The following is a 23,411-nucleotide window of genomic DNA, read 5'->3' on the forward strand; positions in this document are numbered from 1 at the left end:
AAAACCCACTCACTTTCTGCTTTTTCCTTTTCTTTGGATCCCTCCGAAGGAGACAACCCTCTTATTTAAGAAAAGATACGGATACCGGTGTCACTTACCGGGAGGGTAGAAAATTAATTCCGGCTTTTAAATTGCTATTGCTTAAGAAAATTTATTCCTCAAAATTCATTATTATTTGAAGATTGTTCAAAGGAAAAAAAGGAAAAAAAAACCACCGATTAATTTTCACCTGTCTTACAACTTTAGTTTTTTTTTTTATATAAAATAAAATCTTTCAATCTGATTATTTGAAATTTATTTCATGTTGTATCTTGTCCAATTCTCTCTAACGTCGTTGTTGTTGTCGTCGTTGTCGTCATCGGTGGCATAAGTTCCGGACGGGGCGACCGGAATTACCGGATGTGGTGGGTGGTAGTAGCTAGTAACGTCGGAATAGTCGGTAGACGGTGCGTTATATTTCCCTAGGGCCATGTCGATGAGAGAGAAACTGCATCCAGGGAACATGGCAACGCAGTCTTCGCCCTCGTGACCGGCTTTATGGGCATTGGTGTACGTACGATGTTCTTCTGGTTCGAACGACAGTACCTTTTTAAGAGGTAATCTGTAAACGCATTCAATATTTCCAATTTCTCTTTTATAAATAATAATATCATATTTTTCTTTAGTTAGATAATATATTTTAGTTTGATTTGACGAGTTAAATATCCCCGATGGAACAGATCTTAAAAGAAGGGACCAATCGGAGCGTTAAACCGGAATCGAATCGCGTTATAAAGTAATGAATCACTCGGAGGATCGAATTGAGAAGGGAATCCTTATAACGTTATTTGTTTAAACCGATGCTTTTGAAGGAATCGAACGGTCGATCATAAATCAGATTATTTTCAAATTCGATCAATCTTTTCATTTACCATTAGAATCAAATAGAAAAAAGAGTAGAAAGGTAAGAAGACACGGAAAAGAAAGTAAGAAAGAAAAAGTAAGAAAAAAAGGAAGAACATTTGTTCAAATGTTTTTCAAGTTTTATGGATTCCTCTTACACTCCTCCACCCGTTACTACGTTCAAAATAGTTTGAACATTTCTTTTTCCTTTTCTTTTTCTTTTTCTTTTTCTTTTACTTTTCTAACTTATACAAAATGAATCTTACGAGAAGGATATCCTCATCATTTCTTCCACCAGAGTGTTTCCCTTTGGCATTAGTCGTTGAGAGGCCTCGCAAAGAGCACGAAGAACGCAGGATCTACCGTCAAAACCCATTCTGAAAGGATAACAACGATTTCTATAGTTGCATATATTTAATGCAGTCTATTTAACTATCACTATTTCTCTCTGTTTGTATATTGCGTGAAATTTTGCTACACTATTAAATATTTATTAGAATTTATGGATGTTTGGTGAATTTTAGTCGTTCGTCGGCAGTTTCTAATACGACTACTATCGTCCGAAAGCGATCGAACGTGAATATTTCCCGTTTTGTGGCTTGTATATATTCCTCTTTCTCTTTCTTTCTTTCTTTCTCATTCGTACTTCGTCCTTCTCTCTTTTCCCATAGAGGGAAAGCTAGCTAACTGCGAGAGGTGGTTTATGCCAGACGATATATAACCCGACGTCGCGTCACGATGCTTCGACATTCGATTCGACTGCAATATTGGATGTTGCAACGGCCGATGCGACGTGGATCTACTCTTCCTCTCTCTCTCTCTCTCTCTTTCTCCTTCTCTGGTTGCTTGTGTGCCATTTTGTACGAGTTTGGACGTTACGACTTGATTCCAGGATTCCCTACATTTTCTATTGATTAACGATCTTTCACTTAGATTTTCCTTGTAATTGTAAAATCAAGCATGCATACATACACGATCAATCACGTTTCATGAATTCCAATTTCTCATAATGATTCATATATCTTTTAACGCTAAAATTTTTTTTATACGCGAATTTTAGGGCTTCAATTTTAGGGCGTGGTTAGTGAAAACTAGGAGGGTGACTTTAAAACATTATTCGCAGACGCTGGATCATCCCTTAACCTTTCAAGTATTCCGATTCACTTATCTACTAAAATTAATGGAGAATTATTATATATAATATTCGTGACTATTTGGCGGTGGGGGGGGGGGAGAAAAGAAAGAAAAAGGAATAGTGAAAGTTATATAAGGACGGGTCATGCTTGTCGAACGCTTGGGAAAGCTTGAATGACTCTTGCGTGGATGAGAACGGTTTACAAGATGGCTTACAGAGGGTTTTCGTGTCTCTGATGGTGTTCGTGGGTGGTCACTGGTGATCGTAGAACGGCTTAAGGGTGGCATGAATCAGAGGATGGCGCCTCGGTAGCCGCGAGTAGAAATTCTCTCAACGCTTTTACCATGGTTGTTCGTTTCTCAACGAGCATACCAGACCATTTATCCGTTTTTCAAGCCAATGGTTACGAACATATACTTTCTTTCTTTTCTTTTATCCTTTATTACTTCTCTTCTCTTTTCCTACTTCATTTTCCACGTTCATTCGCTTATAATCAAATTTATAACTGTCATTCACCAACATGACTACCACCTAATCCCAAACATTCGATTATTTTTCCTCTGAAATTACGGATAAATGATCCGTACAAGAGCGCTTACACGTATATACCTATAAACGTATATTTTCTATATTTAACAATTGAGATATTGATGATGATTCGATAGTAATTGATACATTTAAAACAATAAAATGAAAGTTAATCATCTGTTATGAATGTAATGTAAATGTATAGTAGGGGAATTTCATATCAATTTTATTTTATTTTATTTTATTTGATTTGATTTGATTTGATTTCTATTCTGTTTTATAGAAATTAACACTGTGTTTAAATACTTTATAACTCTACCGTATAACTTTTCTACATCCCAACTGTGTTTAATTTATAATTTTTAAATGCGTGCACATATACTCATACGAGATTACATCATAAAATGGATTTTGGTCTGTTTCATAGACTTATTAAAGAACACTTTCACTACTTTACATAAGAATCAAAATGAAGTAATATTTTTATTTTGAAATGTCGCTAACAGGATGAAATCTTATGAAAGATTTTTATGACCTAAAATGGAGGTTTTTAGCGAGGAACAAGGATGAGATAAAATATGTATATACAGCTGCTATAACACTGTATATCGGGCCTTTGCATTAGGTAACTCGATCGAAAGGAAAGTACGTAGGACATTGACGATAAAAAGAACGGAGACAGGTCGATGGGGTCAATTGTTCGTAAAGAGTACAACACTAACGTCGCTGTAACATTTTATTATCGAGCTTGTCACCTTGTCACCTGTGCTACTACACTTAACGAAAATTTCATTATTATTCGTATTTTTCTTGCTGGAAGAATATAACAGTAGAAACAATGGATTACCAATGAATTCATTTTTAGACAAGTAAAAAGACATGGTAAATAATAAAAATGATAGAGAAAAAGACTCACGAATTCATGATGATCTCGAGTTTATTGTAAAGATCTCGACGATGTCTTCTTTGTAGATAATAATAATCGGCCTTGTAACCCTTCCTCTTATTTCCAGACGACGAAAATTGTACATACTTGCCAGGCACGTTCCAACCAGTATACTCAAAACCATTCTTATTCCCGGATTGTAAGCCGTTCTTGAGTGATCCGTATTTGTTGGCGATCTTGACTCTATCGTTTCTGAGTTGAAGAAATGGTTCGAGAGCTGGTTTGCTCTCGTTTGGTAGATCATAAGAGATACCCCAATTTACTCCCTCCGTGAAGAAGTTGTCTGGAGTTAGTGTATGTACCGTCATACATAATGCAATCTCAACAGAAAAGACACACATCATATTTCGTTTTTATTTTTCTTTTATTAGAAAAGTAAATGTTTCTAATAAAATTCGTCTATTTCTTCTCTTTTTTCTTTTCTTTTCAATTTAACAAAGAACTTAGCAGACAATTTCTCTCTCTCTCTCTCTGAGTTGGTCCTCTTAAAATAAAATGAAAGAATAAATAAAATAGAACGTTAGGATTTGTTGGATATAAGGAGAAGAAGAAAAAGAAAATAAAGGAATAAAGAATATACCGTGTATGCATATGTGTGTATGCATAAGTGTCTGAAAGTAAATGTGGCCGTGTACACATTTCATCCTTTCTTAATATTCCAACGTCTCGTGGGTTTTGGTAGATCCGGTAGGTTTGTAAAGAAGAATGTAGTACGTGCCTCTTGATACTCACAGAAAAACTCGAACCTTCCGGAAAGACGACGTAACGTTTCCGTCTCGAGTGCAGACTATCACGATCACTGTCCGCTTTGTGTTCATACACCAGACCGCAAAGTATCGTCAGAATAAGCATCCAACGGCCGACAAAACGATCCATATCTTTAAAATGAAATATACATTCAACTAAAGAAGAAGGACTTTTTACCTTTTATACTTAAACTTATCTAACACTTTTGATTTATCTGTATGCTTTTTCGATTATCGACGAACGAAAGGGCTTGGATTTAGGATAAAACACTAACATTAGCAACTTATTCTTATTTAAAATCATGCTTGGTTAAGAAAAATCCTTGAAAAAGTATTTCGTAAGTTCGATTGGGATCTATATGCATATTATATATTATTTGGCAGTATATGCAACGTTTGAGAGAGTGCAAGGAGACAGAGTGGAAGGAGAGAGTGGAAGGAGAGAGTGGAAGGAGAGATTGGAATGTCGCGAGAAAATCGACGAAATAATCATAACGAACGACATTGCACGCGATCTCACCGAGTGCTGATACGTAAATGACGTGAAATCCTCTTTACATCCGTATGGATATACACATACGCGAAGACATTTCGATCTATCTAACGTAGAAGGAAATGTAAATGAGCTTTACCAAAAACGATGGGTAACTTCTAAGCGAGTGACAGCTCGATTAGCAATTTTTCCTTCACTTTAAAATAGGCTAACAGGCTACATTACGTATAATGTTTAGTATCAAATCAAAGTTTGCTTTAACTTTGCTTTCGGAAGAATAAAGAAACATTTTGCCAAGCTATCCTTGCTCATTCCGATATTTGCTTATCCCCTTTTTATCTTCTTGTTTTTTTCTTCTTCTTCTTCTTCTTCTTCTTCTTCGTAATTCCAATTGGAAGAAATTCGTATTCTACCGCACCGTGAGAAAAAAAGGATATTATCACATTCCTTCTTCGTTTGAATAGACACGAGTATTTTCACCAATACGCGTGTACGAAAATCTCCACTTCCGGATTTTCTACTACTACTCCTCACCAATGTAACCAAGCCCAACCCCTAATTCTACAAGTCCCTTTTCGCGATTCTTCTTCTTTTCACCCTTCTTAGTTTCTCTCAGAAGAGAACAGTCTGTATTTACGATTTACCCATTTTATCTTCGTAATCAGATTTTTTTTATTCGTCTACTTTTCACTCCTCTTTTATTTTTTTTTTTTTAGTTTTATTTTTGACAAATAGTATTGGATAAAATTGGGTAATAATAAATGGGAAATCAAATGGGTAATGTTAGACGACATTCCTAGATATAATATAATTCATTCGTATACTTCTTCTTATGTTAGTCTTTAACGCAAGCAGTATAGTCAGGGAATATATTTCAACGAAAATGACGCTAGGGTACACCAAAGGGGAAAACTTTTTTCCTCCGATTGCCTTCAATAAGATAAAAATAGAAATCTTTTATCTCGATCGTTGTTTGAAATTACTTAGAGAAGGAGGAATATACTATTCACTTTGTAAATCACTCCTACTTTGATTACTTCGATAAGAAAAGAAAAAAGACAAACGATTGAAGATTCGTGGTTATATGGTGTTGAGAAAATTGTTTGCAAATGAAAAAGATAAAGAAAGAAATAAATAAAGATAAAAAAGACTTTGGAGAGCATTGGAAGTACCCTCCCTCCCCCCCCCTCAAACGTGGACGAAAACTTTTTACCTTGAATTGTTGTCGAAAGATCGATTTCTCATTTCTACTGGAAATATCTGAAGATTCTTTTCTGCAAAGCTCTTTAGGAAACAGGAAGTTGTTAGCTCTCAGGGTGGAAAAACCTCGAAGAAGAGAGAAAATGATCGATAGATATTGGTATTGGTAAATACTACAAAACTTGATCGAACTCTCTCGAATATTTTTCTCTCTAAGGAGACGCCAAAATATTGCGTTAGGAATATTTGTTTTTTTTTTTTCATTCAACTGGCATATTCGTTCGCAGATCTTTTTTGAATTTTCTACTTGTCACCATAGGTGTGTGTTATTTCGACGAAAGAGGGCGGGTTGAGGGCTGAGGGCTGAGGATGGCAAGTATCGATGATGGGAAAATTCCTTTCGTCGAAAAAATTCTTTTAGGTGAGAATACGTCCCTACAGTTTAACGAGAACCGTATCATTTTCTTTTTTTCCTCCTTTTGTTTTTAGCTTTTTCTTTTTCTTTTCTTCCAGCAGTCCCCTTTACATTTTTCATTGTCTCGCATTCCGGCCGCATTCCAGACAAAGGAGAACGGAGCCAACCGAAGAAAAGTTCGCCGCTAGTAACAAACGAGTTTGCGGAATTGGAACGATTAAATACTTTGGATTTCCGTTTAATTAAAGAACAAAATCAACAAAACTCACCACTTCTTTTCCCGATCGAACTTTAACGACGCGATAAATACGAATTTCTTATTTTACATATCAAATTATTTACATCTATTTGTTTAATCCTACTCACTTGTATTCATTTGTCCAAGACAGAGAGAACGATTAGAAAAACCTTTCTTCTTTGAAGGTAGAACAAGTACTTCTGGGTGATATGGTTTTTCGAACATTGCTACGTAACCGTTCGTTATTCTTTCTTTTTTTTTTTCTTTTTCTGTCTCTCGCTCTCTATCTCGGATATATTTAACTAGCGATTAACGTAAACTCGAGGAACGCGTTGGGTCGAAGCACCGCTAGCCTTTCGGGTGTTAATCACCTGAACGATGTTAATACGATTAAAGTTTATCGTTGTACACGTGTATCCATGTCTACCGGTATACATTAGGTGTTACGAATTTACTCACGCGAAAATACCTAAACTTATGTATAAACATAGTTTACATCATTGGATCTGGTCCAATCTCGTTCACTCTTGGTCGATTTTAACATTTTTCGAATTGTTTCACTTTTAATATCGCGAAAAATCACGGAAGTAACTATTATAATCCTGATAATTAAATGATTTTATTTATTTTTCATATATGTGCACAAGTAATTGGTAACTGTGAATAAAATTCGTCGAGATATAATATAAATATATATAGAGATATAATATAATAAAAAAAAAGATAAAAACGGAATGAAAAATCTGCAAAGTGTTTTGCAACGATGAAAGTATCTAAGAAGACTGGAAGAATATAAAGAAGAACAATGGCCCCGGACTTTGGGCCACGATTATAAGCTTCGGAACAGCTCGATTGTCCGTAACAATCGCCTTTTGCATTTCACCGACTACGAAAGCAGCACCGAGGCAACCTCTTCTTCATCGATAAACTTTCTTTCGCTTCGGGCTCTCGTGCAAAGTAATATCGGTTGTCACGTTGACGCTTTTCAAAGTTTCCAGGATAAAGCTGAGGAACGGATGAACGAACGAACGAACGAGCGAGCGAGCGAGCGAACGAAACTAAGAGAAAGAGAGACAGAAAATAGAAATAGACAAATCAATGACGTATAATACAAGTATACATTTATTATATATAATGTAAAAAAAAAAAAAAACAAACAAACAAATCTTTTTATATTTAAAATAATAGATAAACAAAGACATTTTCCTTTTTATATGACAATCCCGGAATACAAGCAATATAATAATAATTGTAGAAAAGAAAATGGACAAGGATACTCTAAATTACAATCAGTTCCTTTCCGGTACGCCAAATCGTAATAATCGGTATCTTCAACGTCTTCGGAATTTCTGTAACGAGATTTTCATTAAAAACTAATCGAAATGAAACGAAGAGAAGAAGACAGAGATAAAAAGCGTACTCGAGGATTACTTTCAAAGCTTTTTCCACCAACGACAAGCCCGGTTGATTCAGAATCGTAGCAGCCTCGCAAATAGTTCTAAGAACGCATTGACGTCCAGGTAGATTTTGACTGAAAAGAGTTATTTATCCCTTTTCATGTGCTAACGCTTTTCATCCTTAATTTCGTTTTCTTTTCTTTTCTTTTCTTTTCTTTTTATTCTTTACGAGTTTAAAACGTTCCCGAGAAGAGATTAAATTAAAATTGGATTATATAAATGAAAATAATACATTCTAAAGGATCTTTCAACTATATCGGTGGTATATACGGACCTGTTTAATGCCATTTCAAAATTATTATAAATTTCACGTCTATGGCGTCGTTTTATTACCCACGGTTTTCTATAGAAATTCTTTCGAAAATTTTCTTCGCTCGGTATCGGCCATATTACGTCAAACTCATAAATCAAATTCCAATTGGGTGGTTCTTTAACCATAATAGCTTTCAATATAGCCACAGTTGTCTGTAAATGAAAAATATCAAATATATATGTATAAATAATTGGAACAAAATGACAATAATTAATGACGTTGTAGGAATTTGTTTGTTAAAATCTCTATCACATATTGATTGAAAGTTCGAACCGATAAATCTGATAGAAAGACTTACCACGAATGCGCTACCCTTTGGAAATACGAGGGATGATCGTCTTCTTCTGACTAAGCTCTCCTCCGAATTTTGGCCTCTGACAGCAAAGTCAGTGCTATTACGGTGACACACGGATAACCCAAGAACAATGTTTGCTACCTCGATTAGAATGAAAATGAAGAAAAAGGATGACCTCATTTCAACCCTTGTCCAGTTTCTTTTTTTCGATCACCAAATTGTTTCACCTCGAATCTCCTTTCCTACACTTGCGATAATAATTCAATTTGTTGGCCAACAAAATGTTCTATTGTTTTTATATTTTCTTCTGAGATATTCTTCGTAGTTGAAATCCAGTCACCATGAGGAGATTTAAAAAGTCAAAGAATTTGAAACGGTATCGCTAGTTTTCCCCACGTATCACGAAGGAAGACACGCCACGTGTGTGTTTGATGTACGAGTTATCGTTCCGGACTGCTGGAACACGATCATCTCGACAATATTCTTGCTTCTTTTTCGACTCGCTCAAGGCGAGAAAGAAAAACCTTGAAAAATGTGAAAAAATGAAGGAAGCATGGTGGGTCCTTAACTTTTCAAAGATATCTTCCTTACTCTCTATTTCTTTCTTTTCTCACCATCTTTTTATTCAATAATACATGTAATATTACAACGATACGTTTTGTACGTAATAGATAGATATAAATTAATTGTTCATTAAAAGAACAATTTACTTCATTAAATATTGTATCGATATTTAATTAAGACTGACAATATGTAGACAGGCAAAGTAATTAAAATCAAAGTTCATTCTTGATCGATCTCTCTCTGTTAAATTTATATATTATTTCAAGTTTATAAATGAACGTTCAAGCTTCTACTATTTCTTAACATTTATAGCAAACAGTCGACTTTGAGTTTCGAATTATCGCCAAATAATTTCAATTGAATGCTATTATAATAATTATTCATATTACTGTAATAATATAGCATACATCTTCGCTGGATGTATATCTTTCCGGGGTTTGTCATCGCGAACGTGTATTTTCATTGGATGTATATTCGTACACGCAAACACGCAAACACGCAAACACGCATACGCATACACATGCACATATCTATAATCGGGTATTGGTACACACATTTACATCACACGTATATAACGTATAACCAGGAATGTGCGATACATTGACATAGACGCGTTTGATATAATACAATTCGAATTGGTAGAGATCGTCAACTGGGAATCAGGTTTGTATCGCACGTCATTAACAGAAGTCAGAAGTCCTTGTCAATTCCCAAATTGTATTAGAATTTCCTTATTTAGATTTTATCAAATATTGTATTATTATAAATTTGTTGAACGGGGGTCGAACGATAAACGTATGGGTAAGATATCATAGGAAATAGAGCATAGCTTTGAACGAGAAAGTACACACATAACGTAGAGATACTCGAGCACTCAGACGATACGCAATAAAAAGTGCATTAAGCTCTGACAGCATGAATGTTTATTATATGGTTCAACGAGCACGTACCAGGTAGTACACGTACTGGGAGTTCTATGTGTCTACTATTCCTAATACTATATATTCCTGTGGATAAAAGTATAGAAAGAAATATCTAAGTTAATAAAATAACACTATTATTACTTTTTCTTGTCTACTATTTGAAATCTATTTAATCATGTTATGTCTTTTAGGTTGGTTAATTTCGTTAATTAGATGGCAAGTTTAGATGAAGCCGCACAAACGCAGCATTAACTAAAGCGGTTTCCAAGCTCTTCTAGGAAGTCCGACAGAGTTAATGCCCCAATGCCCCCTGTAAAGTAAACTTATCGTATATAGACCAACCTAAAACATGACTCATTCGTTTTATTTTCAAAAGACGTCTGGACATTTAGCGACAAATTCGTCACAATTTTGTTGATTGGTATAAACCTTTTCGTATTCTGTCATTGGATCGAGCTCGTAAAATCCATCAGGTAATCTGTAATTGAATGAATTCGTTATTTACTTTTTATCCCATTTCATTATGATATTATTTGATTTAATATGATTTATCATTAATATTTCAATGATTATTATTATTATTATTATTATTATTATTATTATTAAATCCTTGCGGTTTATATTACCTTTATAAACTACGAATATTATAGTTATTTACATATTTTTCATACATATAGATATCATTTGCATTCAATATTTACATTAATATACATATTTTTCATTGAACGCTGAACCTTATACGAACAAATTGGTGAAAATTCATACAGATATTATTATTATTATTATTATTATTATTATTATTATTATCATTACCATTTATATTATAAAGTAGAACTTTTTCCTTTTAATTAGAAAAGTAAATTAATGAACTTGTCGTTGTTACAAATAAAAAGAGAACAAACAGAGAAGAAAAACAAATTCGAAAAATATAATAGCGTAACAATAAGTAAATAATTAAAGTGGTATTTTTGGTTGTTAAATATTTGAAGAAAGAAGAGAGATGAAAAATAAATTGGTTAGACGTGGTACGCCTACGTAGAAAGTTCTCCACCTTCTGGGAAATCCAAAAAGAGATGGAACGTTAAGGAAACGTAAATACAAGCCAAGATTCTTGCCTACTTTAGATAAGGAAACTAGAGAAGTCCTTGTCAGTGTCGAAATTGGTTCAGCGTGTTTAACACTTGAGCTCTATCGTTTGAAGGAACGAATTACTCACGGGAATTATACTACAAACTTCGATAAGAAGTTTCTATTGAAAACGAGTTGAGGAAGCTCTCCTTAATCGATTCTCGGATTTCTCCAAAATATATATATATATATATAGTATAATATTATATATTTAACATTAGGAAACAAACAAAAAAAAATACAAAATTTTCTAAATGTAACTTTCGTACATACAACTTTCGGTATCGATAATATTTATCAATATTCTTTTTATTTATTTATTGAAGCACAACTTCGAAGAACTTGGCTTTCAAAACTGGGATGAAAGTTACCAAGACAAATTTTCGTTCTTGCGAAAGATATCGAAAAATGGTGTAAAAGTATAAAATAATCTTTGAATTTAGGAACAATTGTGAGGTTTAAGTAAAAAAAAACTTGTTATTTAGATATTCTATACTCTCAAGCATTTTAATATTCTTTTGTGACGTGGGTTTCATTAACATCTTATTCATCGGTATACGCGTCCTATGAAATTTTTCAGATAAAAATAATTTCTAATTTATATTCTCGGAATATATGTATGGAAAATATTTAAATGAATATATATACAGGATTATGCGAGTATACGTAAGTGTCATGTTTCTAAAATATTTTCATTAGGATTCTCGAAATATTTTTTTCATTTACAATTACATAAGTCGGGATTAGTTGTAAATTATTTACAAGATCTCAGAGAGTTATTAAACATTATTCATGATATTACAATTAAGTAAGTAAAAGAAAAAGGGAACATTTGATATTAATTAAATCGTGAATACTTACGTGAATATAGTGTGTAAAATTTCTTCGAGAAATGTGCCTTTGCCAATTAGTTTATTATCCCTTTTAGAGGCTTTGCAAATTGCTTTGAGAACGCAGGCCTTGCCATCTTTCCCTTGACTATAAAGGAATAAACAACAAATAAGGTATTTTACTGTAATAACCATGAAAATCATTGAATGAATTTATCTAACCAAAAAGTTAACCAAAAAATATGACTAAACTTATTTATTCTCACACAAACTGGGTTACTTTATAAAGAGAACTAACTACTTCTTAGGTAAACTTAGACGTTGTCATTTTCACGTGAGAGGAAAGAAGAAAATCAAATAAGATTGCTTATATTCTCGAAGGTATTAAGGACGAAGGGAACTCGCTTCTCGTTAACCCCAAAAAGGAAGGAAGGAAGGAAGGAAGGAATGAAGGGAGGAAATAAAGGGGGAGAAGGAGTAGTCACACGACGTGACTTGCGATACACATTAAATGGCACACAGAGTATATATATATGTTTGAGAGAGAGGGTAGGAGACGGTGTCGTTTGTAACTATCATCCTCGTTATCGGCCGTCAGTTTCGCCAAGAGAGTCAACGGTCTATTCATTAACTTGGCGATAATGCTAGCTAGAACGTTGATACCAGAATTCACGCACACACACACACACAGAGTCTTTGTCTCACTTGGTTGGTAATGTCATTGCCACGAAATATTCTCTTAGCCTCTTTAAGACCCTTGCTACGTTTTATTTGAACGAATCGGAATTCCAATCAATCACTAAAATCTATATTCCACAATTAATATTATAACAATAGTATAGTCAATGTATTGTTAAAAAAAAATATAGTGATCAAAAACGTAATCTGATTTAGTTGATTTGGTGACCTTTAAACCCTATGCACGTAGAAACTCTTAGCTCTAACAAATCCTTCTCCATAAGAGCACTCAAGTGCATTAATTGATCGATAGGAGCATTCGAATAATGCCTCCTCCTGGCCATTGTCAAGGGTTCTTTTCATCCCTATCTTATTACTCTCCTTTTTCTCCCTGTAACCCTTTTGGTACTTGACTTCTCGGTCCAAAAAATATCTCGATAGATTGAAGGTAGAAATAAAGATAGGATTTTCGTGAAAAAACAACAAAGTCACCCTTGCGATTCCTCGCAAATTCTTCCTCCCTTTTCACCGATTTATTGGAAAATAAGAAAGAGACAGACGATGTAAAGGGGAATCACATTTTTACGAAGAAAGAAAAAAGAAAAATAACAATGAGAAATTGAACAAATCGTTCTGTTCTTTCAATTTAATTCGTGTGACATGTTCCTTTTTCCATATCGTAATACGTATCAGTGGATAATTGACACCATCTTGTTATTATTTTCCATGCATAGGAAATATTACGGAATAGTAAATCGCCTTTTTTTATTGCGGCATATTTTTTTGTCCGTTTATTAGTTTGTTTACGTTCGTTTGTTCTCTTTCAAGTCAACTTTACAAACACGTACGTGTATTAAACTATTCGCGTGTATTTGCATAGAACGTGTAATGCAAATAAAGAAAAGCGCCGAGGCATTATGACAGAACATTTCCTTCGTGAAATACAAATACAAATATTTACCCATGCATACACGATTTTTCTCATTCTTTTTACTTGTATTTTTCTTTTTTTCTTTCTTCTTTGAATAATGAGAGAATAGAAAATAGGAGTAAGAAATACGTCGAGTTGAAATACGTGATGTTTGATCCACGTATTAACCTCCACTTCTACGTGCATTATCCAAATTTATAATGAGATCCTTGATTTTTCAATAATATCATAGTTAAATTATTTCTCTCTCTCTCTCTCGTTCTATCTGTTTCTTTGTCGCCTTTCGTCATTCCCTGTGGTCTATATGTCACTCACGTTTTCAGCATTAGTTCCACTTTGCGGTACAACTCCCTTCTGCTTCGACGATGATAAACCTCGGCAGGTTTCCTGTACAATACGGTATTTCTATGAGGAAGTTCCCATGCCAGTCCGGCCGTAACACCAACGGTAAACATTCCTTGAGGCTTCGAGTACGTGGCGATGGTCATACAGTATACCAACTGGACGTATATGTGTCATATGTAATTTAGAAATATATAGAAAATATACAAATACGATTAGAAATAAAATCGATAAATATGAAATAATACATTAGCAGGTTGTTTAACAATAATTATACCAAACAACGTTGATAAATTACGATAAGAAATAGCGAGTAATTTTATTGATTCATTTTATTATCATTAAACGTTCAAAATTTGAACTCCAATATTTGAGGACATAATTGAATAAGAATTTATTCGATCGAATTTATCGTGATGCGCTAATACGACATTAGTTGAGTGAATAATATTTTATACGCGATTAGGATTCATGTGGGCTACTCACTTGAACAAATTTAATATTTATTATATGGTCGGCAGTGTTCATTTTCAATTTTGATATTAACAATTTAACCAAATTTCTATCATATTATCTATAAACTAGTATCAGGTATGTATGTTTTCAATTTTGCAGGGAGTAAGAGGGAGAGTGAGAGAAACAATATCTATTCCAAGTGCATTATTTTCAACAAACAATCTTGCCTAGGTTGTACAGCTCGAGCTACAAAGTTATTTACCGACATTTCAATCGATTGCTTGTCTTTCGCGAAAACTTGACTCTATCACGGAATCGCTTGAAATATTGAAACAAGATAGCACCAAAGGGAAAGTCTTTCTCTTGCATCTTTTCTTTTCCCCTTTCTTTCACTCCATTTCTTACTGTCTATCTGCGTATCTCTGATTCTCCCTATTTTTTTTTTTTCCTACGGTAAATTGTGATATCCCTATAAAGTATAATCTACTGCTGACAATGGTGTAAGAGAAAGGATAATAAAGGAAAAAAATAGCTCATTTTTATTAGTCAATAACCTATCATGCTTAACTTTGTTCATTAAAACGTTTAGTTATCCATATTCACCGAGGTTAAATTAGATTATCAAAAGAGAACTTTGAAAAATGTTCTATTATCAAAGTTTCTTTTAATAGTGTAGACCTTGTAAAAAAGTTTCTTTATAAAGTTTGCTTTTAACTACCCTTCTGTTTCTTACCTCCTAACACTCTTGTTTTCTTCCTTTAAACGAATAAATGTTATTAGAAATATATTCCGGAATTTTTCTTGTATTTTACAAAATTCCAAAATATAAATAATATTTTAGCTATTGTCCTTTGCCGAGCCCTTTTTTTTCATTTCGGACGTTCAAATTTTCTTCATCCTACCATCCTCTTTTACTCCAATACAGACAACGAAAACAAAGAGGAAAAATAAAATCTCCCACGCAATATTATAGTCCGTTACATTGCGTTACGTTCCGTGCCCGTATACAGAAATATATATATATATATATATATATATATATATATATATATATATATATATATATATATATATTTTTGTCCATCTCACCTGAACATTACTTCCCTGTGGAAATATCAGATACCTCGGGTTATCGTCATCCACAATCCTTTTGGTTCTCGAACAAGTGTCGTTTGAAAAACACTCGGATAATCCACTTTTAACTAGATGATTGAACAAAAGATAAAATGCTAAGAAATAATGACAAGGTTGGATTACTGGACTCAACGACATCTCGGATACGCAATCCCATACGAAACAAAATGAACGCTCAAAGATACGATTTGCTTTGTACTTCCGTTCGATTCCTTTCGAGCAATGTGCTAAATACTCTCCTTTTATTCTCTCTCTCTCTTTCTCTCTCTCTCTCTCTTGTTCAATAACGGTAAACGAGCACACGGCGAATACCACAGTCATTTTTGCGTCAAATAATTGTAACATGCGAACGAAATATTTATTAGCTTTTATACTTTGTCGATAGAAAAATAATTAGGGAATCGTAACAATGTAAAGTTAAATTGAAATAAATTCTACGATAACGGGGTGGCAAAGAAATAGTTGAAACGTTAAGCGAATAAGCGTGTCCGAATATTTTTCGAAAATATTTGCGATAAATATTGGTTTCGATCCAATGTTTGATCATCGTTCTCAACGTGGATAACAATTGCAAAACCTCCACCTGTTTTGTTTTTCCAAATGTAAATGTATTTATTATAGAAGATAAGAAAATCTTAAAAGAAATATCAAATAAAAATAGGCGTATTAGTAGTTATATACTTGTAGTTGATAGTATAGGATCATTGAACGTTTTAATGTTATATAATAAAGAAAAAAGAAACATAATAATAATAATGCGATGGTTCGATAAGAGTAATCGTGCTAGATTAAATTCGTTACCGAGTGTATTATTACTATAGTTCATCGATACCCACCACCGATACCTACCACCGATAACATTACTATTATTATTATAGTCGAGAATAAAGCATTAAACAGGAGCTTATGCTTTTACTCTATATTTCAACGTATTTTATATTAACGACGACGCTTTAATGTCGGCCAATATGGATCGAACTAGTAAAAGAGAGCGAAAGAGAAGAGAAGAGGAGCACACCGTGAGAGAGAATAGTTTCTCGATTTCCGCGCTTACGCTCGTGATTTTAGCGGTAAAGCGATCCTAAACAATGATTTAACATCCATTAAGGCTGAGAGAAATCGCACGGGAGTATAAACGGACTATTAAGTATGTTAACACCAACCAGCCCTCTTCTCAACCTGCCATTCCCGTACTCGCTCCCGTACTCGCTCCCGTACTCGCACCAGCACCCGCACCTCCTCCTCCAATATTCCTGTCGTTGTCGTCCCAACAACAAACACACGCACTCACGCGCGGATGGAATTCGCATAAACGAATCGGCGGTGGGTGCTTTCAAAAGCGTATGAATATTAATTTAAACCCCCTATACTCTTGTATCGCATCAAATACGATTTATAGCGGTTTATTACAAGGTTAACAAGATCGATGATATTCTCTTTCTCTCTCTCTCTCTCTTTCTTTATCTCTGTTTTGTCTCTTCTCCGATGTTTTCAATTAATGAAATACACGTATTTAGATACGTACTCATGCTAAAAAAAAATTGGAATGAAAAAAAAAAATGATATTTCATAATCCTAACGTAATGTAATCATTATTTTCTTAGCTCGTTAAATAATTCACGTCGGCTGCTACGTACTTTTTTAAAAGAAGAAAGAAAAAAAGTAAAGGAAGCAAAACCATTTAGCGCACGCGATACACCGATTGCATAATTTTCCTAAATTAGCATCCCTCCGGTAATTCAATTTGAAGGGATACGTGCGTTACGATTTTTGAAATGTTTTCTCGACTCGCACGGACTCGAATTTAAGCACGGTCTTTATGGACTATGGCCAAGAGCCTGGTTCAATCATAGAATCCCCTCTGCAGTAAATACAAATAATAATAATAATCATTTCACTAAAAATAAGGGATATTGATTAAATAGAATGATTAAAGCAAACAACGTTATATTCCAGAACCCTCTTAGTACACACTAGAAACCTAATCCTATCGTTTATCCCTAAACTGGATAAAACTAATATTAAATATTTTGTTGACGCGGCGACAGGATGGCAAAAAAGATATGGGTTGGGTGGATTGTGGTAAAGGTAAAGGGGTTTAAAAAAAAAAAAAAAAAAGAAATAAAAAAAAAGTAGGAACGAGTTGTGCGCGCTCGGACCACTCCAACGAAATGAGCTATAAATTGACGATAGTCGAGTGGCCATTTTATTAATGCAAAACGTCGCGAAAATTATTCGAAGCCGCACCGAAATGAATTATACGGACCGTCGACGTAATATAATGACCGGTTTGGAATATTCATGAGAGAGTTGGGGAGAATGATAGGGTGGGAGGACTAGGTAGGAAGAGGGTAGGCGAGGTGAGACATCGCATTGTTCGAACTTTTCGTTCGTTCGTTCGATTAGTTTCGAAAATTATTTACATCCTAATCGTTCGGTTCCAATTACTTTGATTCTTTTTCTTTTTCTTTTTCTTTTTCTTGTTTTTAACGAGCTATCGTTTGAAAATCAATCGAAATTTGTTCTTCTTTCGTTTATCTTCCTTCTTCAATTCGATCTCTTTCTCTTCTAATAAAATGAACCAATGCCGTTGCTGTTGCTAAAAAGAAAACGCAATATCGTTCTCTAGAGAATAATGAAATTTAAATAAGAAAATATTTACCTCGACGTTCTCATGTATGTAAAACGAATTTTTTCATTTTAACTTTAAAGCTTGACTTTTCGTTGTCACCAACATTTGCCCAATTTTTTCGCGTTACATTAACGTGGTGACACTGGTCGTATGTTCAAATTGCAAAGTTCCATTGATATCACCTTTGCTTCCGTTTCGATTAATTCAATCTCTGATCGTATAATTTATTTAATGATACAATTGAAAATAAACGAAACGTATTAACTTGGTTTTTTTTTTTTTTTTTTTAACGATTTCAATTAATTAATTTCAAGGGTGTAGTATCGAATAAAGAAAATGTTAAGATTTCAACGGTAATTACACTTTGAAAGATTAAAAGATTCGCCAGGATGATCTTCCTTTGATCAACGCAAACCGAATAAACTTCGGTCAAACTTTAACCTTAAGTTTGATCAAAGATAAAACTGTTCAAGTAGGAGGCTATTACTTTTTCAAAATTGTAAAAAAAAGAAAAGCCAAAATGTTAGAAGCATTTCGCCTTTGACGTTGGGGTCCCAATGAACTCGACTAAAAACGTTTTTCCACAAAATACGATGCGGATGCCTTTTTCCAAGAAGATGCTTGGAAAAAACCAAGAACTTATATTCAAAAAGAAAAAAAAACAGGAATAAGGGAAAAAGGATATTACGATGATCATAGCGATTTTATTAGAAAATATTGGGAAGAAAATAGAATCGATGAATAAGAATTTTCACAAGATTAAATATCGTTTATGTTTTATTTATGAACATTAATTAGTAATAAATAATAATTTCTTTTTTTTTCCTCACAAACTAAATGATTAGATGTGTGATGAAAATAAATGTAATAAAAGTGAAGTTAAAAGAAAAATGTGTAATTTCCTTAGGGTCTTTCTTAAGATATCGCCGGGAGGTAAAAAGATCTGAACAATTTTGACGGAAGTTGAAACATTATCCTTTTCCCATCCGGACGAATCGAAAGGATCGATTGGAGTGGAGCCAAAAATACGAAAGAAAAAAAAGGAAAGAAAAAAAGGAAAGAAAAAGAAAAAAGTTGTGAAGCACATTTCTACGTCAGTTTAGAAAAGTTTTGCCCTATTGGATCTTAGGGGAACGGAACGGTCGAGGAGCATGGCGGTGAGCTTTTTCTTACACCGTGAGCATCGCACACGTTTTCTTACGATTTCTCGCCTCGCCTATTCCGATCTCAAAGATCCACATTGTAAATGGAGTGCCGACACGTTGGATAAAGTTCCTTACAGTTTCCACCCTTTTCATACGCTGCATCGTAAGCTCGATCCTCAAAACGTTCGAATTTGCCACCATCTTTTGGTAATCTAAAAACAAACAACATTTTTCTTGTTCATATTTATAAGCATTGCTAAACGATACCAATATCATTTTCCGCCGTTCACCCTCTTCCTTTGCTCTCTCGTTATCTTTTTCCTAGGGATTTTGTTTGCTCGTTTACCAAACTATTCCATCCCCCTGTCAGAGTTTCGCGTTCTTCGCAGTACTTTTGCGAATTTCTATGCATGTGCAAGGAAAAAGTGAAAGAGGAAGGAACACGAGAAGGGATTGTTGGAAGGGTGGTTCGTTTGCTTATTTAAATCGTCCGATATCGAGGAAAATGTGGACTGGAAAGGAGAAGGAACCAGCGTAACTTTGCATAAAACACTTTAAACGAACGTCTAACAGCTAAGTGAAATATACACCGAAGTTAACGTCGAGCGAATATAAAAGAGGAAGGAAACTCGAGAAAAACGTTAACTTCCTGCGATGGCGTCGTTGTCACAGCGTTTTCTTACAATTTCAGAAAAGATCAAGCAAAAAAAAGTGACACATTAAAATCTAGTAATACGAGCAACATTTGGAATATCAAAGATAAAAGTTAGATCCATTTGATTTTGTTCAAATAGTTTTCTATAATTATTGAAATAATTCATGTAAATGCTAGGATTTGAGACTTACGTAAAAATGGCGTGCAGGAGTTCTTGAATAAAAGTTCCCTTGCCAATTTGAGATGGATGTCTTTGGCCTGCCTCGCACAGGGCCTTCATTACGCAGGATCTTCCGTCGATACCAGTGCTATCGATAAAGTTTAATTTAAAATCCACTTCTCTGCTATAGCAAAGTTCGATGAGAACACGTCATGTTGTTGGATTAAACGAACTATCACCAACACTTTCCCTAAAACCTAACCCACCCATTCTTACTCTTCCTCCGTCTCTTCTTTGTAAAACAATTAATCACTAAAGTTTCCTACTACTTAACGAGATAAGTTGAAAACGAGAGAGAATCTTTTTCTAGTTGGTAATAGAAAAAAATAGAAAAACAAAAAAAAAGAGAATGATTTTGTTGTCAATCGATTGACTGATTCGTAAACAAGATTATTATTTTTGTGTTCTGTTGGAAGGAAAGAAGGAAGGTCCCTTTTTTCGCATCGTTATTCCCGTATTCCCATGAGAGAAAGGATTACTATTATCTTGGTAGATTTGGAACCTCGAGAAAGAACGAACGTCAAAATGTGTTAAACGTGTGGAAAATCGTAACCGCATTCTTCTTCATTCGCGATAGAAATAACTCGATCGATTTGATGCGTCATCTTTATATATGTATGTGTTGTAGCTTAACGTGTGAAAGAAAAAGAGAAAGAGAATGAAATAGAGGGATGAAATATGTAGGAAAGAAAGAAAGAAAGAGAAAGCTCGTTGCTTCGACAGTGGAAGATTGCTTTAGTTCTCCGTGGATTTACGTGGGATAAGGGCGGCCCATTTCCTACGGAATACAACGCCATAAGTCTCCCGTTATTTTCGTTGCCTCGAGGATAACTTCCGTCGGTCGGTCTATTTCTTTCTTTTTTCTCTTTTTTCTCTTTTTTTTCTTCTTTTTTTCTAAGTTGCAATCGCGAGGAAAAGAAAAACAACGAGACCAAAATCCCTTTTTATTTGAGCGTTGATTTTCGCGAGCTTTTCGTTAACTTGAAATGGCCAAATTGAAACGTTACGAAGATCATCCTCCCATTTTCTAAGGTAGGTGTGTCTGTGTGTGTGTGTGTGTGTGTGTGTGTGTGTGTGTGTGTGTGTGTGTGTGTGTGTGTGTGTGTGTGTTTGATATTTCGTTCTTCTTGTTCTGTACTCGCAAGAGAAGGAAACGAATTTAATTTTCCTTCCAAGAGTTTGGACAACGACAAATTACTTTAACTCCACTTGGAAGTAACAATCTTCTAGTTAGAAACCGCGAGGTACTCACGACTGCAAGAAAGCTTCAACCTTCGGAAACATGACACTTCGGCTTCTACGGTGAAGTAAATCCGATATCTTGGAGTCGACTTTACTCGGAAGTTCCCAAGCCAACGCTGCTGTCAGACCCATCACCAAATCATCGTTTCTGCCATACGCTCCGATAGTCAAGCAGTACACTAACTAAAACAGATTTATATATATGAATGTATATATAAATGTATCTAGATCTATCTATGCTTATCTGCTGTACGCGTGTTTGTTTTGTTAGGTGAAATGTTACCTTTGTGCATATGTATATGCATTTATTCTATACTAGACGATATACGTACGCTTCACATTGGATTTCTGTCGATTCATGCACGCTAAACGCGCGAAAATTCTATATCTCCAATGATTTCGATATATATATATAATGTGTGTATAATGTGTGTATAGATACTTTATTTTATTTTCTATTATATAAATAGAATTTGGTACGAAAAGCATCCGAAGGAATAATTGTTAGATATTCCAGCAACGTTATTTACCTGTAAGTTACTACCTTCGGGGAAGATCAGATACCTCTTTTGTCGTGAGTGCATTCTCCGAGCAACCTCGACTTCCGCGGAATTTCCTCGTACATCCTCGTGGAAGCTGCTAGCGTATAAAACGAACAAATCCAAACACCATACGATCACGAGTAGATGACTAAAAGAACGACGGAAACTTCTCATCTTTTCGAGTAGACTTGAGTCAAAACTTTATTTTCCTCTATTTTCCTGAATCCTTTGTACGTCACTTCCAGGTTACAACAGCATACACGGAAGCAACTGATTTCTTCAACGATCTTTCACTTTAACATCAAACGCACTTTCATTATCTTCCAATTTTTCAAACTTCGTCAATTTCATTTTTATCTTACGTTAGTTAAAATGATTTATCCAAAATCTAATACAAAATATTATAATCCAAATAACAAACGATTTATGAAGAACGATTATCTACGTTCTCATTTATTTCAAGATGATCAATCATTTTTACGAATGATTAGAAGTATTTTTACATTAAAAAAAAAAAAAAAAAAAAAAAAACAACAACAACAACAACAACAAAAAAGGAAAGAAATGACGCGCGCAAATAATAAATGATTTCACCATGCATTTACTACAAATTTTTCTACGATAACATAAATAAACTCACTTTATACTTCCTCATTTTTCCTCTCATCGTTGTTCCTTTTTTTCTTTCTTTTCTTTTTCTTTTCACGATCCCGAGAGAGATTGTTCGAAAAACTTAAATTAATCGAGAAACCTCAAAGAAGCTTGTAGAAGAAAAGAATCTCGTGTTGCGAGAATCGTAAAAGTGGAAGGATGTAAATAGATTTAATAATAATCGATCGTTTACAAAAAATCAGATTTCTATTAAATTAATAAAAATAAAATAACTCATGTCTCTTATGTTCGTGTCATTTTCAACAATGTGATCTCGATTAGATGATTGGACTCGTATTTAACGAATTATAGCTCACGAAGTAGATTGAACGGTATCTCAAAGGTCTGCTGGTAGCTGTTGCTTGGTTTAGTTTCTTCTTGAAGATTTCAAGATTTACTAAACAACTCGGGATGGGACGAAATGAAAAAGAAAAAGAAAAAGAAAAAGAAAGATGGAGAATAATGTTTTCTTTGGTGATTTCTGAGTGTTCGGTAACGGTAATATCTCTTCTCGAAGCATATTTGTTTGAATTCTCGTTCAAACATTTCTGCAAGAGGTGGATGACCAAGTATACGTGTACACAGGTTTGACTGGTTATTTGATTTTATTCTAACAACTGTCGTCGACGGGCCAGTTTCGTACGAATGAGAAGTCGGGAATAAAATAAAAATGTTAAAAATTGTATAACA

The 23,411-nt window shown here is 34.3% G+C and overlaps 4 protein-coding genes across 5 annotated transcripts; all 4 read right to left on the reverse strand.

The window, feature by feature from the left end:
• Positions 1-135: 135 nt before the first annotated feature.
• On the reverse strand, positions 136-6,840 carry LOC107069683 (uncharacterized). The gene is made up of 5 exons (XM_015327187.2): positions 6,712-6,840; positions 4,224-4,369; positions 3,462-3,811; positions 1,149-1,259; positions 136-601 (listed from the first exon to the last, which is right to left on the reverse strand). The coding sequence occupies exons 1-5, from the start codon at positions 6,806-6,808 to the stop codon at positions 295-297; spliced, it is 1,011 nt and encodes a 336-aa protein (XP_015182673.2). The 5' UTR covers positions 6,809-6,840; the 3' UTR covers positions 136-294.
• A 900-nt stretch (positions 6,841-7,740) lies between these two features.
• Positions 7,741-9,125, reverse strand: LOC107069684 (uncharacterized). Its single transcript, XM_015327188.2, has 4 exons — positions 8,652-9,125; positions 8,315-8,505; positions 8,004-8,114; positions 7,741-7,932 (listed from the first exon to the last, which is right to left on the reverse strand). Exons 1-4 carry the CDS (start codon positions 8,826-8,828, stop codon positions 7,794-7,796), a joined length of 618 nt encoding a protein of 205 aa, XP_015182674.1. The 5' UTR covers positions 8,829-9,125; the 3' UTR covers positions 7,741-7,793.
• Positions 9,126-9,281: 156 nt separating this feature from the next.
• On the reverse strand, positions 9,282-16,805 carry LOC107069694 (uncharacterized). Of its 2 annotated transcripts, XM_015327202.2 has the most exons (4): positions 15,590-16,805; positions 14,018-14,202; positions 12,125-12,241; positions 9,282-10,613 (listed from the first exon to the last, which is right to left on the reverse strand). In XM_015327202.2, exons 1-4 carry the CDS (start codon positions 15,977-15,979, stop codon positions 10,505-10,507), a joined length of 801 nt encoding a protein of 266 aa, XP_015182688.2. In that variant the 5' UTR covers positions 15,980-16,805; the 3' UTR covers positions 9,282-10,504. The 2 variants fall into 2 exon arrangements, with proteins under 2 accessions (XP_015182688.2, XP_089028917.1); XM_089172791.1 differs by lacking the exon at positions 15,590-16,805 and having other exon boundaries at positions 14,018-15,534.
• A 2,158-nt stretch (positions 16,806-18,963) lies between these two features.
• Positions 18,964-22,581, reverse strand: LOC107069685 (uncharacterized). Its single transcript, XM_015327189.2, has 4 exons — positions 22,059-22,581; positions 21,539-21,711; positions 20,258-20,374; positions 18,964-19,623 (listed from the first exon to the last, which is right to left on the reverse strand). Exons 1-4 carry the CDS (start codon positions 22,242-22,244, stop codon positions 19,494-19,496), a joined length of 606 nt encoding a protein of 201 aa, XP_015182675.1. The 5' UTR covers positions 22,245-22,581; the 3' UTR covers positions 18,964-19,493.
• Between the last annotated feature and the right edge of the window lie 830 nt (positions 22,582-23,411).

This window comes from Polistes dominula, unplaced genomic scaffold, assembly GCF_049000335.1.
Source record: "Polistes dominula isolate Pdom_NZ unplaced genomic scaffold, Pdom_raw_medaka contig_23, whole genome shotgun sequence".
NCBI lineage: Eukaryota > Metazoa > Arthropoda > Insecta > Hymenoptera > Vespidae > Polistes > Polistes dominula.

Coding starts and splice junctions, on each gene's coding strand:
- LOC107069694 (XM_015327202.2), bottom strand. CDS start 15,979: ATGTTACAATTATTTGACGCAAAAATGACTGTGGTATTCGCCGTGTGC. Junction 14,203..15,589: donor CACAGGGAAGTAATGTTCAG/GTGAGATGGACA, acceptor ATATACGTCCAG/TTGGTATACTGTATGACCAT. Junction 10,614..12,124: donor ATTTTACACACTATATTCAC/GTAAGTATTCAC, acceptor ATTCAATTACAG/ATTACCTGATGGATTTTACG.
- LOC107069684 (XM_015327188.2), bottom strand. CDS start 8,828: ATGAGGTCATCCTTTTTCTTCATTTTCATTCTAATCGAGGTAGCAAAC. Junction 8,115..8,314: donor TTTGAAATGGCATTAAACAG/GTCCGTATATAC, acceptor AACTCTTTTCAG/TCAAAATCTACCTGGACGTC. Junction 7,933..8,003: donor GCTTTGAAAGTAATCCTCGA/GTACGCTTTTTA, acceptor ATCTCGTTACAG/AAATTCCGAAGACGTTGAAG.
- LOC107069683 (XM_015327187.2), bottom strand. CDS start 6,808: ATGTTCGAAAAACCATATCACCCAGAAGTACTTGTTCTACCTTCAAAG. Junction 4,370..6,711: donor TCTTGGACAAATGAATACAA/GTGAGTAGGATT, acceptor TTCATTTTAAAG/ATATGGATCGTTTTGTCGGC. Junction 1,260..3,461: donor CTCGAGATCATCATGAATTC/GTGAGTCTTTTT, acceptor TTATCCTTTCAG/AATGGGTTTTGACGGTAGAT.
- LOC107069685 (XM_015327189.2), bottom strand. CDS start 22,244: ATGAGAAGTTTCCGTCGTTCTTTTAGTCATCTACTCGTGATCGTATGG. Junction 21,712..22,058: donor CCGAAGGTAGTAACTTACAG/GTAAATAACGTT, acceptor AATCTGTTTTAG/TTAGTGTACTGCTTGACTAT. Junction 20,375..21,538: donor GTTGAAGCTTTCTTGCAGTC/GTGAGTACCTCG, acceptor CTTTATCGATAG/CACTGGTATCGACGGAAGAT.